At 38.8% G+C, this 17,846-nt stretch overlaps 1 protein-coding gene across 1 annotated transcript in view; it reads left to right on the forward strand.

The window, feature by feature from the left end:
- NAV3 (neuron navigator 3) overlaps positions 1-17,846 on the forward strand; it is a 599,823-nt gene that overhangs the window by 419,520 nt on the left and 162,457 nt on the right. The window contains exons 10-11 of the mRNA XM_042947238.1: positions 14,560-14,668; positions 15,374-15,757. Of these exons, the coding sequence (XP_042803172.1) occupies positions 14,560-14,668; positions 15,374-15,757 (493 nt within the window). The remainder of the gene's footprint in view (positions 1-14,559; positions 14,669-15,373; positions 15,758-17,846) is intronic.

Consider the following 17,846-nt stretch of genomic DNA (forward strand, 5'->3'; position numbering starts at 1 on the left):
TCTTCCTTTTGTTCCATGACTCTACCACTGGTTCTGCTAGGATTTCTAAATTCATTGATCCTACAGCTTTTTACTGACCCTCACCAAACTCTTCATATTATTTCTTACCACCCTCCCCCCCTTAATCAGCTGAATCCCTGTGGTAACTGAATGCAATTTGACTTTTGCATATACTCTTTACTGTTCCTCCTCTCTCACTTCATTTGATGAAATCACAGACCTGGTTACATTAAACTCTCCACCAGTTCCATACCAGAAGTGAATGAACCTGGAGAAAAAAACATGTCCCATGTGGATGTGATTCACTTTACATTTATGATCACCAACCTCAAATGAGTATTTGTTGCTGCCGAGCAATCATTCTGTATTTCCCCAGTCCATTCACTCTTTTTTTTTTTTCACCTAAGACCCCTCTCAAGTTCTTAGATGATAATTTCATGCCTTTTCTTCTCAAACTTACCATACCAACTCTCCCATCCTCTAACTGATGACCTTGATGTTGACTTCACTGAAAAAAAAAATTAAAGCAGAGAGAAAAGAATTTTATACAACCCTGCCATCACATCTACCTATACACAACATTTATACCCATTCTTACCACCTTTTCTTGGATTACTTTCTCTTCTACCTCCTTAAGAGCTCCCTCTACACCAAATCATTCTCTTTAGTCCTCAGGATACAACATCTCTCCAGTTTCAATTTTTGAAAAGCAAAAAAACAACCTCTCTTGACCCCTCCTTTCCTTCTTTCTTCTCTTCCTGATTTCTGTTGTTGCTACTTACTACATCCCGGCTGCTAGAGAAACCATAGACCACAAAATCACTGGAAATTATTGCCAAGCCCACAGAATATTCCTTTGAAGACAAAATGAATTAGGGGAAATGAAATGTTCTAGGAAGTAGAGAAAATAATTTTGGCCCCTGCACTGTCATTATTTAGCTGAATTGTTCCTTGGTTTCCTTTGTGTGTGTGTGTGAGAGAGAGAGAGATGACTGTAATACTTAATAAATGCACAGGATTGTTCTAAAATACAGTTTCATTCATCCATCCATATTTTCAGTAATCTTCACCTGGTTCCGTATACATGCCAGTCTTTCCAAAGGTTGGGAAGACAAACATGACTAAGACATGAGTCCTCCTATAGAAGAGTAAGAATTGAACTTTAACACCACAAATAATTAAATTACTAGATGCCTAGGAACAACTAAATTAGCTGTAAAGAGTTATATAGGGCTTAAAATAATATTCCAGGAAGAAATAACTTCAGTAAAAACAATTTGAAAAATGAAATTCTACTTACCTTATTATTTTCATTAGTTTCTTATTGTAAAACTGGGCACTCAATTGAAATCTTGGTAACTCACTGGTTTTCTATAATAAAAAATATCAATGCTATTGCTGTTGTTGAATTCATACTGCTAATGGTTGGTGTGGCATCCTCCCTGGGAAAGAATTCTGTTCTGTTCTCCAAGGGAGGTAGACTTAACGGTATAGAACTCTGATGGATTTAGTCTTGGCAGGATAAGATCCAGGTTTTGTGAATTTTTGAAGCCTATGCAATTTGAGGGAACCTGAAAATAAATGCAAACATAGAAATATAAAATTACATGTAGTATTTTAGGAAGTATCTTAAGCTGGTTAGACCTCTGTATCTTAAGAACCTTTGGCTTCACAATAAATACACCTTGATGTCCTGGTGTACTTTTGCCTGACCAGCCTCCCTTACCCCATCTGCTAATAATAGCACCTTAATATTTTTTTTTTCTTTTTTGGTGGGGGAAACCATTTCTCTATCAATCAATCACTGTCTAAGTGGCTCAAGTGAAATTGACCCAAGCAGATCAAATCAAAACAATCTTTTCCCTTGACCACAGTAACTCTTTCAGGAATGGACATGTGACCCAATTCAGTTTAGTCAGAACTAATGAGAATAAATCTCAGAACTTTCCCTAACACTGTTAGAAAAGAGACACTGTTTATCCACGAGACCTAAAGCTATCGAAAGAAGCGGGTAGCTGCTGGCAGTTACCTTCATCCTCAAGTGAAACAAACATTGAGAAAACGGAACTTAGAACAGAAGAGAATGAGCTCAAGGTCATTGTAGGGGATGTCTGAGCCTCTGTGAACAAGCCATGCCTGATACTATCCTTCCCTCCACCCCTGCACTCTTCCTCAAGGGAAAGGAAAATCCCCGTTTGTGCTTAAACAATGTGAAAAACATCCCTATTGCATGACCTACAAGATGTATGACACATAAAGGTTGGTGATACTGTTAAGGAGCAAACTTGAGTGGTTCACACTGAAATGCAGGTTTGCTAGAGACATTCACTAAGTCAGGAAGCTTAGGTGTTTACACTTTGATCTACACAGTAATTCACATAAAGCTATATAAAACACTGTCTTTGTGATTAAATGGTACTGGAAGTTAAGTGTAGTTAAATTATGGTGTGAAGAAATGTATCAGAAATGAATAACAATAAAATGGCATTCTGAAGAAAACTCAAGATTTTTACAATTTGGAGACCTTATATCCCTCCGAAGTCTTTACATATATCATTCAAGTGTCCTATTATTTGTCATTTTCTCAAGGGAAAAAACCTAATGATATTTACCCAATCTAATAATGGTGGTCCCATTAATTATTACAGTCAGGTGGAATGTTATTAAATAATTTGTGGCAACAGGTGAACAAGCTTCTTGCTTCCAGCCTATCCTTTAAGATTCATGCCACAGCCTTGATACTGTAAGTCCAGCCAAAATGATGGTTCAGATATTATTGTTTTGGCTCGGGTTTCATTCTTACGTTCATTGACAAAAAGAGTTTGGCCTCAGAGACCATCCCATTCATTGAGTGCCAAGAGATCCTGCCAAACATAAAGGGAGCTTTATTTTTTAGTCCACGGGAATCATTCAGGAAAGATTTTAGTTTAGTTTTTTTTTTTTTTTAATATAGGTTCACACTTGCCCTTGTGTGTGTGTGTGTGTGTGTGTGTGTGTGTGTATGCGCATGTGTGCACACACACATAAGGCTTTTTACCAACATGTATAACATTTGTTTAATGCCCTTTTTAATCTTTATCTAGAATTTATATTCAAATGAAAAACATTGAAAGATGCCAGGCTGACTTAATATTAGCAAAGCTGGCATACCATATGTAAAAAAGTAATAAAATAATTTGACAAATTCAGGAAATCGTTTTAGACGTAAGGATTTAAATTAAGCAGAAGGATAAGTTAATGGTTACATGTGTTTTCTTTTCGGACTTACCAGACTTTGTCTTGAATAATGGTCAATATCTCGTATTTAAGACCTTTGTAAATGATCACTTAAGTCGCATTTTTCTTGAATTTTTGTAAAAATTAAGAAATCAAGCTCAGGTAATTTAAATCACTTAAGGTCTTTTACTTAAATAGTCACTTTACAATTATGTTTACTAAAACACTGAGAAACATTCCTTTTTAGAACATTACAGTAGCTATGCTTTTTGTTAAGTCTTGGCAAAATCAGAGAGTTTTAGTACTGATTGTGGATATTCATCTCCTATGCACTGAAGCTTCTTCCACCTCGTGTAACATACATTTATAAGGGTGAATACAAATAAGTATAATTATACCCATATATGAATGCACATCCGAAACAAGCAGGTATAGCTGCCTCTAGAGAAGCAATGAGTGGGATCCCCATTGTTGTTCAGGGTAAACTGATAAACTGATGTCGTTCCAGGGGAAAAACTTCTGTAGCTATGAGTTGACAACAATGTTTTTAGACAAACAAAAGTACCCTTTTGGGGTTTTCTGTTAGGGTTATTTCTTCAAAATAACTAGCTCCTCCTTATCAGCCCCTTCCTGGGTTCACCCCTACTGGAGGATTTTACTTCCTGACCCACTGAATCAGGAGGGCCCGTGTGATTTGATTTGACCAATGAAATGCGAGTGGAAAAATGACATGGGCCGTTCCTGAGCAGAAGCTTTAAGAGCCAGTGCTAAGATCTCTCATGTCTTTTCCCTCTGTCGTAAGATCAACATGTCTGAAGACTGGTATTGTGCTTTTAGCATGGGTCCTAGTATATAGGGTCCCTGAATCAGAGCTGCAGCCAACAAAGTGAACATTGATGTGAGCAAAAATGCATTTTTGGGTTTGTGAGCCACTGGAATTTCGAGAGCACTTGCAAATTTAACATAACTTAGTCTAAGCCAGAATTTCTCCACCTTGGCACTTGTGACATTGTAATCTGCATAATTCTCTATTGTGGGGGGAGGGGGCGTCCTGTCATTGTAGGGGGTATAAAAACATCATTGGCCTCTACCTACTAGGTATCAGAAGTACCACACTCCCCAGTTGTGACAACAGAAAATGTCTCCTGATGTTGCTGAATGTCCCCTAGGGGGGAACCAGTTGAAAACCACTAGTATCAGCCTAGGAGTTAACAAAGTGGAGTCCCAGAGCCAACAGTACCTGCATCACCTGGAAATATGTAAGAAATGTAGAGTTTCAAGCCCCTTTCAGACCTGCTGAATGAGTAAGGATGGGGCTGGGGCCCTGCAAGCTATAATTTAATGAGCCCTCCAAGAGTTCTGAACATGAAAGTTTGAGCTAGTCCAAACTGACTGGTACACAAACTCCTTTGTATAAAGAGGACATAATTATTGCTTTCCATTATTTTGATGTCTAAAACATAAGAATTCCCTTTTTGTGTGTGTGTGTGAATCTAGAAGGCTTTCATAAGTCTTATACTACATGGGTGCTTTAGTGTAATTAATACACGTCAAATGAAATGAAGTATTATAACATCAGTATATTTACTGTAGTCTTATAACCTGGTGATTCACTAGGTCACAGTAATTGCAAATAAAAAGAAATGTTTTGCTTAGGAATCAAAAGGGGAGCGGCATTTTGATCTTTTGAAAAACTCTTTGTAAAATGATTGTTTTTATAAGGATAATCATCAGTTTCTGTGATTTGACATTTGTACCCTCATTTAAGCACATTTTATAAAAACATTTATAAATTTTATAAAAAAAATTTATAATGTTTATTTTTGAGAGAGAGAGAGAAAGAGAGAGAGAGAGAGAGAGAGAGTGCAAACAGGGGAGGGGCAGAGGGAGGGAGACACAGAATTGGAAGCAGGCTCCAGGTTCTGAGCAGTCAGCACAGACCCTGATGCGGGGCTTGAACTCATGAGCCTTCAAGCCATGAGATCATGACCTGAGCTGAAGTCGGCGGCTTAACCGACTGAGCCACCCACGTGTTCCAAAACATTTATTTTTAAAGACAGATGTATTGAGAATCAGTATTCACAATCACAAGTTTATGTGTTTGCTTCATTACAAAAAAATTTTTTGGAAATAATTGTGATTTTCATTTAAATTCCCTTTTATATATGTGTGTAAAACGGAGGATTTATGTATGATCTGTCTTGAGCCTGGGTAGAAGAATTAATTAACTTCGAAAAGTAGATTATTATCATATGTAAAGGTATAGGTAGTGTGCATTATAGTGCTAATTTCTATAGTTAAGAAATTGGGGTGTTTCCCATAGTTGAGGTAGGCAGTATGAAACAGACTCAGAAGTAATTAGATCATATTAGTTCAGAAAATGGCAGGGACTTATGTAACAATTGGAATGGCACAATTATTTCTACGTATTTCTCCATTTTACTCCTTTTAATATGGAATGCTTATGGGCAGAAAACCTCAAAAGAAAACTGATAGTACTTTTCTCCTTAGCTCTAAATGGTACACATGGTCCCTACCACACCTAATAAGTGTTTTAAAAGTTTTCCTGGGGCACCTGGGTGACTCATGTGGTTAAGGGTTTGACTCTAGGTTTCAGCTCAGGTCATGAGCTCACAGAAGGTGAGTTCGAGTCCTACATCGGGCTCTGTGCTGACAGTGTAGAGCCTGCTTGGGATTCTCTCTCTCCCTCTGTCTCTGCCCCTACCCTACTTGCTCGTGCTCAATCTCTCTCTCTCTCTCTCTCTCTCTCTCTCTCCTTCAAGATAAATAAATGAACTTAAAAAAAGTTTTCCTAAAATCAGATTTCAGGGTGCTGGTGTAGTATATATACATAAGCAGTGTGAGATAAATACAATAAATTTATCTTGTAGGTTTTCTGTTTTTATTAAAATATCAAAAAATAAAGAGCTGATGATGCTACAGTAGGTTAATAGAATAGACTAGAAAAAATGCTCAGTATCAAAAACCATATTTATATTTTTTGTCACATCATTATATTCTACTTACTTGGCCAACAACTTTTAATTTTGTGCTTTGAGTGAAAATATTGTGTGTGTGGGGGGGAACCCTCTTGAGTTATTTTCTTGGCTATTTTTTCTGTAAAGAAATCTTGATTTTTATTGTCGTGGTAGGATTTTACAAAATAGTTTCAGAATAATAAGCCCTTGAGAGATGAGGTGAAGTCTTTCCCTTTAAAGCATTATCTGCCAGCCAGTGGAGAGTGTCATGCTACGTTTTTTAGGTCCTTTACACTCTTGAATTTGATTTGTGCTTTTACAGCACAAATCCCAACATTCAGAAGGCAGATCTGCCTGCTTCAGCTGCCTGCAGCTATAGAGAATTAGTCTGTCATTCTCCAGAGTCGGAGAATGTGTGTGTGTGAGCGTGTGTGTGTGTGTCCGTGTCTGAGGCTGGGTGGCCAGGAGTGATTTAAATGTGCATAGGGTGAATAGTGTAGCATCTCATTCAGGCTTGGCTTTGAAACCTGTGGCATTCTGGGCTGGACAGCCGCTTCAGTGCTTCTGTTTTAATTTAGCAGGATGTTTGCTGCCATGGCAGCCAGCAGCATCCACTGCAGCAGCAAGGAAGGGCCATAGATCTGAGAATGCAGGTGGAATACTAAAACACCAGACGCTCGTGCAGCACTGGGCTTCAGTGCTTAATTTCTGCTCTTAGGGGGCTCTGCTGTGGAGGCTGTACATGCTGCACTGTGTCAGCTCATCTAGAGTCAAGGGCTGCAGACCTAGATCAGTGAAGGGCTGGTGAGAGGTAGGAAAAAAAAAAAAAACAAAAAAAACGTGAGTGAGATCGCCGGTGCTTCACTACCTCGCGTTTGAGAACATAGAGGTGGTAGAGGGAAATGTGGACCCATCGTCCTGCTGAGATATGTGATTGGATGAAGACTGGAAAATGTAGTTGGCTTCCTGTGCTACTTTCAGCTGGAGCCGTGTCTTTGGTGAACTCTTTTCTGCTTCAGATACGCTCCAGCAAAATGTTTGTAAGTACTGCTGATTAGGGGGAGAATGTGGCAAGCTAAATCGTGGGCAACTGACTGATTGTACTGTCGCTCTAGAATCTTATGTGAATGTTGCAGCCTGCTGGGGCTTTTACTAAAGTGCATGTGTTAATTAAAACCAAAAAGCGCCGGTTGCCATCTCCGTGTAAAAAGACAATGTGAAGTCCAGTTGAAAAGAAGAAGCCCCTAGAAGAGCCATGCAGCGGCCGGCTGAACTCTCTGTGTTTCGGAGCAAAGAAGTAAGGAGAAAGGGAGCCTGCCTTCAGAAACAGAAGTCTCTGACCAATCTTGCCCTCACCAGTGAGGGGGACAGGAGACCCACTGTGCGCATTTCCAACTGGTTTGGAAACGCTGCAAAGGCCAGCCAGAGAGAATCCGACTATGCAGAGAGGCGCTCGCTGTCCAGATTTCTCTCGCGCTCTGTGCAGTCCCTGTACCACGCCAGCGGCCCCGGCGCCTGGAACCTCCTGCCTGCCGGCCAGTCGGGCAGTGAGGGCTTGGAGGACTGGTCTTCCAGAAAAGGCTTGGAAGGGGAGAGTGATGAAGACAGCAGGTCCGAAGATGAGAACGTGTCCTCCAGGCAAAGCAGCATCAGCAGAAGCTGGGCTGAAGAGGAGGGAGAAAGCTGCCTGCGGGAAGGCACAGCTCATCTGGATGAAGACGTGATCCTTACGATGCTGGGTGACCTGGAACAGGCACTTTACACTGACTTGTTAGGTAAGTCAGGTGTGTTCCTAAGATGAGGAGGGGATTTGAAGAAGCTGCACATTTGCATTAGCCAAATAGCTTCCATTCTTCTGACTGGATTTTTAAACTGTCGTTACTCAAAAAAAATGTTTTTAATTACTTGTTGTGATTATTGGCTTTGTAAAGCTAAGCTGTGAGAACCGGGTGTAAAGTCTATTGGAGGAAAATAATTAGCAACCTGCCCTGGGCATTCTTGGCCTGATGTCTAGGATATTCTAGATATCTATAAAGGAGTGGTAACGTCTTAAAATTCCAACATGTTTTTTTACTTAGTAATTAACGGGGCCTAGTTTTTTAACTTCCCTCAAGGTGACCTCGCCACAAATATGGAATGAACAATGAAGGGCCTCTTGGGTAAATTTGTTGTAAAGTTGGTTTTCTTCTACTGCCTCAGTGGCATCCACATAGACGGTCCTTGTTTGTGCCTCAGTGCTAAGTACCATGTATTCTAGGAACACTTCCAGAAATGCAGAGGTATCTTTTGACAGCTTTGCTCACGCACCACTTTTTGGGGGGAGGGGGTGGTGATTGGCAAAAAATTCTCCTGAGCGTGTACATTGTAACGATTGAAACTGCTATGTAGATGACCATGAACTGTTTGTTCCCACAAAGTGGGCTTTTTGATGACATAGGTCTTACTGATAACTTCTGACATAATCTTTAGTTAACTAGATATGGAGATGTCTGAAGTATTTCTTCAGTGTTGTTTCGCTTTCCACTTTGCTGCCTGCCTAAATAGCCATACTGCATACATTTTAGTTGTCATGTCTAAATTGAGCGCTCTACCAAAGGACATTTATATCACACAGTTCCTTCTTCAAAAATCCATAAGTTTTAAACCACTGACTACGTCATATTTGGTTACCATGTATGTTTACAAAAACAAAACAAAACAAAAACAAAAAACACCTCCCTATAGGACTCCTCACATGTAAAAGAATTAAACCTGACCAGTGATCTCTTTGTTTCTGATTCATACAACTGATGCTAAATGTAGATGTGTTGTTATTCTGTATGTAGACCCTCCTATTACAAGATGTTTTATGAGGCTCTCCGGAATCTTAGTGAACCAGCTTTAGAAGAAGAAAGCCTAGAGAGACAGCAGAGGCAAATATTGCTCAATTTTTCGTGTCAGTTTGGCTTTAAAAGAGTAATGTTTCCACAGTTGTGGGAATAGTGATTCCTGAATCTGAATCTGAATACACCAGGTGCTTAGACATAGAAGATTTACTTCTTCACCATTGTGTGATTTCTGTGATGAACTGTTTCTCATAAAAGACCTCTGTGCAGTACAAAGGCAAGAGAGGGAGTATTATTCCTTAAGGATCTTTTTAATTTTTTTTTGATCTTCTGAAACTGTAGAATCAAATAATATTCATCTTTTGCCTTTAAAATAGTAGCGTTTGTCTTGTTCTAAGTACCTCTTACATAAGTGTTTTCAAAGATATGAACAGAGAGCAGTCCCCTGGCAGGATTTGTTGGTTGCTCTGGTAAATTATAGCATGCTGTGCGTGGGTGTATGTATGACATTCGCCTTTTTGTGCATAAATAACTTGGAGCATTACTGTCAGAGGGCAATCTCTCAATAGAATTCTGTATGTTCCAAGGTTTTTAAACCAAACATCTGCTTATTATATTTATGGGGTTGTTCTTTTTAAGGCTTCCCCCCACCCCAACTTATGCCAGTTTTCGAAAATGCAAGTGAGAAAGTAAGGAAGAGTTTATTCAAATAGTTGTGACATGAATAATCATGTCAGGATAATGAAGCACTCCAATGCAGTTTCCTAAATAATGATGCATGTTAAGTTGGTAAATATATCCAAGCCCAGAGCACACGGGAATTTCAAGATTTCTACCACGTGCTTGACTGGGTTCTGCTTCTGACTCAAAATGGCCTCTTCCAAGTGAATTTTTAGACAGAGTTCCTTGAGTTCCACTCTTTAAACTTGTGTATCCTAATAGATTAGACTAAGGTCTGTGCTATAACTTTACAGGGGAATTTTAAAAGATAACTAGCCATGTTTTTGCTATTTTCTGCCCAAAATATCTGGCTTGAGATGAGTTGAAAAATTTCCATCCAACTCATTGTTGGGGTCATCTACAAAATTAGGGTTCTCAAAATACATCAGGCAGCTGTACTCTAAATACCATTTGCAAAGTGGTTGGTGTAGAGGATATAATTCTTTGTGAACCAGGTTCATTCATATATAATTTGATTTCCTATTAAAAGATGACAGTGCTGACAGTCTTAATTACAATGTATATAATTAAAGCCTAAAATGTAAGAGCAGGACCACATATTAAGCAAAAATGCAGAAGCCACTATTTTTCCTGAATGAAGCCTCTTGAGTGTCAGACAGGATAGTAAGGCCTTACACACATTTTCCCAAATGGTATATTCTGTGATTATCTTCGAGTTTTTAACATTGTTGTAAACTGCTTTCTCATTGCTTATAAAGTGTCCTTTGTAAGTGGGGCTAAGAGTAGGGCTAAACTGAGCCTTAGTGGAACAGAGATTATGAAAGTGAGAGGGGATACAACGCTTTTGAGACTAAATTAACTTATCGTGTATTTTTTCTACTAACTTTTGTTGTTACTGAATAATTCACTTTATTTGTCCTTTTACATTTGGCCTTTTCAGCTGAACTTCCTTTCTCTCCCCCAATCCTCTAGACATCATTTGGATACACATTTATAGGATGTTTTAAGATTTGTGCAATCCTTTAGGGGAGTGTAGGTGTATTTAATTATATTTTGCCTTTTATGGGTCATTGAGAACATTTACTGTGATAAATGTTGATTTAGTTGTTATCTTTCTTAACATGAATGAGGCAGAAATTATGTTTTGCTCAATAAGGACCTGGAGAAAAGATCCATTTGTCTGATTGTCATGAACAGTGCAGTACCCTATGAGCAAATATCATGAATGAATAAAACCAAAGGAGGGAAGAAGGTGTGGTTTTGTAATATGAGAGAAGCTATATAAACAAAAATGGATTCAATTGGAAAAATTTAGGATCTAAGATGCCTGTTGGATTGGAAGAAGGACATTTAAAATGAGCTGAGGGGTACCTGGGTGGCTCAGTTGGTTAAGTGTCCGACTCTTGGTTTTGGCTCCGGTCGTGACCTCTTCGTTCATAGGCTCGAGCCCCACATTGGGCTCTGTGCTGACAGCGCAGAGCTTGCTGGGTCTCTCTTCCTCTCTCTCTGCCCCTTCCTCCAAAAATAAATAAACTTTTTTAAAAAGTAAAAAATAAATAAATTAATTAATTAATTAATTAAAGGAGCTGGGGTGCCTGGGTGGCCCATTCCGTTAAGTGCCTGACTCTTGGTTTTGACTCAGGTCATGATCTCATGGTTTTGTGGGTTCGAGCCCCACATTGGGCTCTAAGCTGACAGAGTGGAGCCTGCTTGGGATTCTCTGTCTCCCTCTCGCTCTACCTCTCCCTGACTTGCACTGTCTCTGTCTCTCTCAAAATCAACTTAAAAAAATTAAAAAGTATATAAATAAAATAAAACATATAAAAGGAGCTGAAGAAGATGTGAAAAAACATTTAGTGAAATGGAATGTCTGAAAACACCGTGTTTCTATAATTTATATTAAAAAGATATTGAGGGGCGCCTGGGTGGCTAAGTTGATTAAGCAGTCGACTTCGGCTCAGGTCATGATCTCGCGGTCCGTGAGTTCGAGCCCTGCATCAGGCTCTGTGCTGACAGCTCAGAGCCTGCAGCCTGTTTCAGATTCTGTGTCTCCTTCTCTCTGACCCTCCCCCATTCATGCTCTGTCTCTGTCTCAAAAATAAATAAACGTTAAAAAAATTAAAAAAATAAAAGATATTGAAAGAAATTAAGATATCAGTGTTATTACATGAGTTGACAAGTGGCTGACAGCCAACCTGATTCCAGTGTAGAAGTTCTCACAGAGGGAAGGGGACCAGGGCCAGGGGACATGTAAAGGTATATTCTACCACCTCGTGTAAGGTCAATGACTACATCCCTTCTTCCTTCCAGTAAAGATTATCTCAACAACTCCCTCCTTTAAGTCTTGTCATTTCTTGGGGTCCTGGGTGGCTCACTCGGTTAAACTTCTGACTTGGGCTCAAGTCATGATGTTGCGATTCAGGAGTTCGAACTCCATGTCATGAGTGCAGAGCCCGCTTGGGATTCTCTCTCTCTCTCTCTCTCTCTCTCTCTCTCTCCCCCTCTCTCTTTCTTCCCCTCCCCCACTTGTGCATGCTCTCTTTCTCTCAAAAAAAATAAACTTAAAAAAAGAAGACTTGTCATTTCTTACTATCACTTAGAAACTTAGGTATATTACTGTATGAAATCTTATATTCTGATATTGGCTTTAGTGCTTCTCTGATTTTGTCCCATTCTTCACTATTTCTTTTGCCCACTTTGAGTAAAATCTCTTCTTGACCTCTGACTTTCCTTTGGCTGTAATTATATTCTGCCCTTTAAGATTTTCCTTAAAAAAATCCTTCTTTGTCTTCAGGGTTTTACCAGATTATTTTGAAGTAAAAGGTAGGCTTTCTAGCCATTTCTAAAATATGATGTTATATTTATGAGAAGGATGGGAATAAGTTCCAGAAGTATCATGATTAGAATCTTAAGGGTTATTAACAGTTCCGAGTCGTAAAGTGATGTTAGTTTATAAGGTTAAGGATTGTGTTAACTTGAGTTAGTGTAGGAAAAGTTGATGCCATGTGCATGAGGGTACGAAATATATTTTTCTAGCTCTTGAAAGTATATTTAAGGACCATTTTTATACTTTCAAGTTTGAAATAATAATGCTACTTTTAAACATATTTTAATCATTCAAATAATTTATAAATTAAAAAGTAGAAATTTACGGACTGGAAGCAAAATGATGGTTGTTTTGGCAACCATCCAGGAGGAGGAATAATGAGCAATGTAGTAATGTTTGGGTGAAGAAGAAAACAGAGGAATCAGCAGTTGTGTCTTCTGGTATTTAACTGCCCATGGTGAAGGTAGTATAAAGTTGTTCTGTCAGTTTCAGAGCCACTAGGACCTCTGGATGGAAATGAAAGGGAGGCAAATTATTCATCCTCAGAAATGTTTTCACAATTAGAAGTTTCTAATAGAAGGAGCCATCTCTTCCTGAAGAGGAAGGCTTTCCAGTCTTAGAGGTTTCAGGCAGAGGCACATGGCTGTCACCCGTGTGAGGCATAGATCATGTGAGGCATAGATGAGTTTCCTCACTGGCTGAGCTAAGAAGAAGCATTCTCTGGAATCCCTACCAACTCTATGATTATACTGTAAATGTTAAATGGGTGTATTTGTTGCGTATGTGTCTTTTTTTTTTTAATCTGGCATAAATTCTGAGGAAGAAAATGAACATGTCAAATATCTACTTCTATTCTTGAAACAGATTGTAGATATGCATCTTGACTTGTCTATAGTGGCAGTCTTCCTACTGGAGTTTAATATATGCTATTTTCTACCTTCACTTTCCCTCCACTTTTTCCTTTGCTTCCATTCCCTTCTCCTTCCCACCATCCCCTTCCTTTGCCTTCCTATTCTTCCCCTCTCCTTCTCATACCTTCCCTCCCTTTACTCTATCAGTGCCCCGCTCTCCCTTCCTGTCCTCCCTTTACTCTATCAGTGTCCCTCTCTCCCTCCCTGTCCTCCTGCATCTTTCCTTCTTGTTAAAATTTCCCATCATGGAACATCCTTTTGAGCCCAAACTGAACAGAAGAGAAACTGTACCTCCTCTGCCATCTCCCCATGTTCTTCTCATTATCCAGATAGACAAGTTTCAAATGGCCACTGGCCTGGAAGGTGTTACATCGCATAATCAAACTGGTTTTCTGGCACCTCTACCTCCAAATGATGGGTAGTGGTTGTGTAAGGCCAGCATTTGTCACACTGGCAGAGCTGCTTGTCTCGTGCCTATTAAACACATGCTGACTTGAGATGCCAAGGACTTTACTGGAACTGTAATGTCACATGTGGATGCTGTGAGTCCCTGTGGAAAGCGGGGAAGGAATTGAGAATAAAGCTATCCGATGTTGTGAATTTTGATCCATGAGTCTAATAAAATAAAAGACTTACAAATGTATTGCTTCTAAAAGAAAAGGCCTCTATCTTACTCCCCAGAGTCCAAATGTATAATTGCTACCCGGTAAGTTTATCTTACTATTCTGAATATACCTAGAAGTAAGTAATTATGGAGATAATTAGAATCCCAATAATTTCAGTTTTTTTTAAATTAAGCTCGGTAACATGCAGTACTCTACAGTGTATTGCTGAATTAATCACTGTCACTTTGCAATGATTAAGGTCACAAATCTATAAAGTATTATTGGATTATCATCACTTCTTATCATCAATTTATTACTTGTAATGTCACATTTGTTTCTATTCACATTTTATTTGTAGAAAGGAGAATCATAATTTTCAGATAATAGGCATTTGGAATGTCCTACCTTTATTTTATTTTTAAGGAGAGGAATTTGTATTACTTATCTATGTATACAGTTATTCTGAGACCAGGAAATGACTTGACTAACAAGTTTATTATTGTGTTACTTTTTTAGGTGAAGATCCTGAAACAAGAAGAATGAGAACAGTTAAAAACATAGCAGACTTGAGGCAAAATTTAGAGGAGACTATGTCCAGTCTTCGTGGGACCCAGATAAGCCACAGGTTTTGTTTTTTGTTTTTTGTTTTTTCTCAGTTCTACATTTCTTTGGGCCAATAAAGACAAATGACAACCGAGCACTAACTTCTTATAATGATAAAGAATTTAATTTTCCTTAACTGTTTTCTCACTTAAATTTTACATGACATTCAACTGGTGACTTCTTAGCACAAACCCAGGGACTTTTTTTCTCCTATCCGTCTCTTCTTTAATAGAATGCCCCATTCAAACTGAATTAGCTACTGAAATTGCCACCATCACTACTAAGTAGATTCGCATGCCTGTGCCATGGACGTTGCAGTTGAAATGCATCTGGCAGCGGGGAGGGGAGGGGAGAGAGACTTTCAAGAATAATTTTGGTCAACTTCCAGAATCATTCTGAGAAGCTGTAAGGGGTTCGGTTCAGGGTTTGTTGAAAGTGTGAAACAAAAATTTGCTTTATCTAAACTGTGATGATGGCCTTTCTTTTGAATGCACGAAAGTAAAACAAAAAAACTTCAGAATGCCCCTCCCACATTTCGACCTCTGCAGAGGTGTCTTGCATCTCATAAGAATGCCGAGATAACGTCTCACGATGAGTGCATCATTTGGCTTACCTGAAAATGGCATGCTTCTAAGAAACTCTAGCCTTTCCAGTCCTCATGTATTGCATTCTCGGTCTATGACCCCAAGTGAATCAGAGTTTAGTGACTTCTTCGCTTTGTTGACAGCACCCTGGAGACAACATTTGACAGCACTGTGACAACAGAAGTGAACGGAAGGACCATACCCAACTTGACAAGCCGCCCCACTCCCATGACCTGGAGGTTGGGTCAGGCGTGTCCTCGACTTCAGGCTGGAGATGCCCCTTCCCTGGGGGCTGGCTACCCTCGCAGTGGTACCAGCCGACTTATCCACACAGACCCCTCGAGATTCATGTACACAACACCTCTCCGTCGAGCAGCTGTGTCTCGACTGGGAAACCTATCACAGATGGACATGAGTGAGAAAGCAAGCAGTGACCTGGACATGTCTTCTGAAGTTGACGTTGGTGGATACATGAGTGACGGTGATATCCTTGGGAAAAGTCTCAGGGCTGATGACATCAACAGTGGGTAAGTGGCCCTGGGCTCTACCAACATTATGTGAACAGGGAGGGTGGTCTCCTAAGATGCATTAGCTATAGGAAGGGTATATAGGTGAGCTCACAAAGTCATTAGAAAACATAATAAATCAAAGGTTATTTGGGGGTATATCAGGCCCTCTCGTCTGCTCATTCCTGAAAAGTAAAATATCTAAAATTTCTATAAAATCTTTTCATTGTGAGCCATTACATTTTTCTATTGTTAGTTTAGAGAAACAAATGTGCCCTGGGCTTTTCAGAGTGATTTTCACATGCTTCTTAAGTAACAGATTTTGTAGTGAAAGACGTGGGAAGGGGACAGGAGGAGTTTTGCTGAGCTGCTGCAATTTTTTTTTTTGTTTTAATTTGGCTTATCGAAGCTGCCTATAACTGCTTGGAGGAACAAATATTTTCTAGCATTCTTCAGTTATGCACCTCGAATTGAAAGCTTCAATCTCTTTTGATGAGATTTTTTTTAAATCTTAGCCTTTGTTGTTGTTGTTGTTGTTTTTTTCTGTTTCCTATCATATTCCAAAAAAACACTGTTGTGATTATAAAACTTTTAAAGATTTTGGCAGTTTGGAATATTTAGTTCAATCTGAGCATGAACGAAGGCAATAGGAAACTCTATTAAAACTGCTTCTATTAATTATAATTCCCTACAGACAAGAAAACTGGTCTGAGCTGGCCACAATTGTGTAATGCTGAAGAAAGGCTGGACTTGCATTAGAACTCAGATATATCTGACTTCAAAACCTAGGGTCTGTGATAAAACAAAAAGCTTCCCAATCAATTTTGTCATTTTCATGGGAGTCTGGGTTTTGACTTATTCTTTGTCCTTAGACATCTGAGAGGACCAGTAATGGAAATCATTCTCCTGTATGAGTAACCCTGACTTCATTCATGAAAGGAAAGGAAAGGAAAGGAAAGGAAAGGAAAGGAAAGGAAAGGAAAGAAAAAAGAAGAGAAAAGAAAGAAAAGAAAAAAGAAAATCTTATTTGAAAGGTGACAAGACCTTAAAATAACTCAGACAAGCTTTAGATCAGATTTATAGCTCTGCTCTGTATCCAGTGTTTCCTTGTGACCACCTTCGTGGTGGCTAAATTCCAACAATTTAGAACTAGGGAGACAGATGGTGGTCAGTTAGGGTAGGAAATAGTTGAGTTGCCACTGGATTCAGAGTGCAATTTAAATTCCTTTTGACCATAGCTATCTGTGGACCGCTTGGGGCCTTAAGTTATCCAAACTCCTTTTTGTTATCTGTAATAAGGATAAAATGGCAGAATCTCTCCAAAACCATTAGGAATCGAGGAAATAATCTACAAAATTGTACTTCCACAAAGCCTGTCACAGTATGAGTGTTGAATAAATGTGTCACTATCATAATTCCATTTATTATCATTCACACTCATACTGATTTATGGATGCTATTGTTATCATTTTTGTACATGTTAGATGCCACCTAGGAGGGAGTGCCCAGTATAGGGAGCATGATGGCAATGCAGGAACATCTAAGGCATGAACTTTTTCTCCCATCTCTCTCCTTTCTCACCCATTCTTTCCACTCTCCCTCCTATATCCTCTTTTTTCTTTCTTTGTCTCTTTAAATGAGAGCATATGTGTGTATTCACTTTTTATATTTACACTGGATGAAGATTTAACTATACACATAAATATCATATTTATACACACATGTATATGCATATTTATATATACAGAGACACATATACATATATGTGTATATATATAATATACAGACACATACATAAGCCGTCAATCTCATTATTTACAGTAGTTACATTCTATAAAATCACTACATACACTGAATTAGTGAACACTGAACCATCGCTCCTAGGGGAAATACAGATATAGTTCCTGTGATCTTTTGGTCATAATAGTTTCATCAAACCATCAGAATATAGTCTTGTTGTATGTGTATTTCAATTTAAAGCGAGCTTATTTATTAGTACATATTCCAGATACATATTGTAGATTCATTATTGTAGATATTGTTAATACATATTGTATTGTTAATACATATTGTAGATACATTAACATTGAGCTCATGCCTAAAAGCAGTA

Source organism: Panthera leo, chromosome B4 (genome assembly GCF_018350215.1).
Source record: "Panthera leo isolate Ple1 chromosome B4, P.leo_Ple1_pat1.1, whole genome shotgun sequence".
Lineage (NCBI taxonomy): Eukaryota > Metazoa > Chordata > Mammalia > Carnivora > Felidae > Panthera > Panthera leo.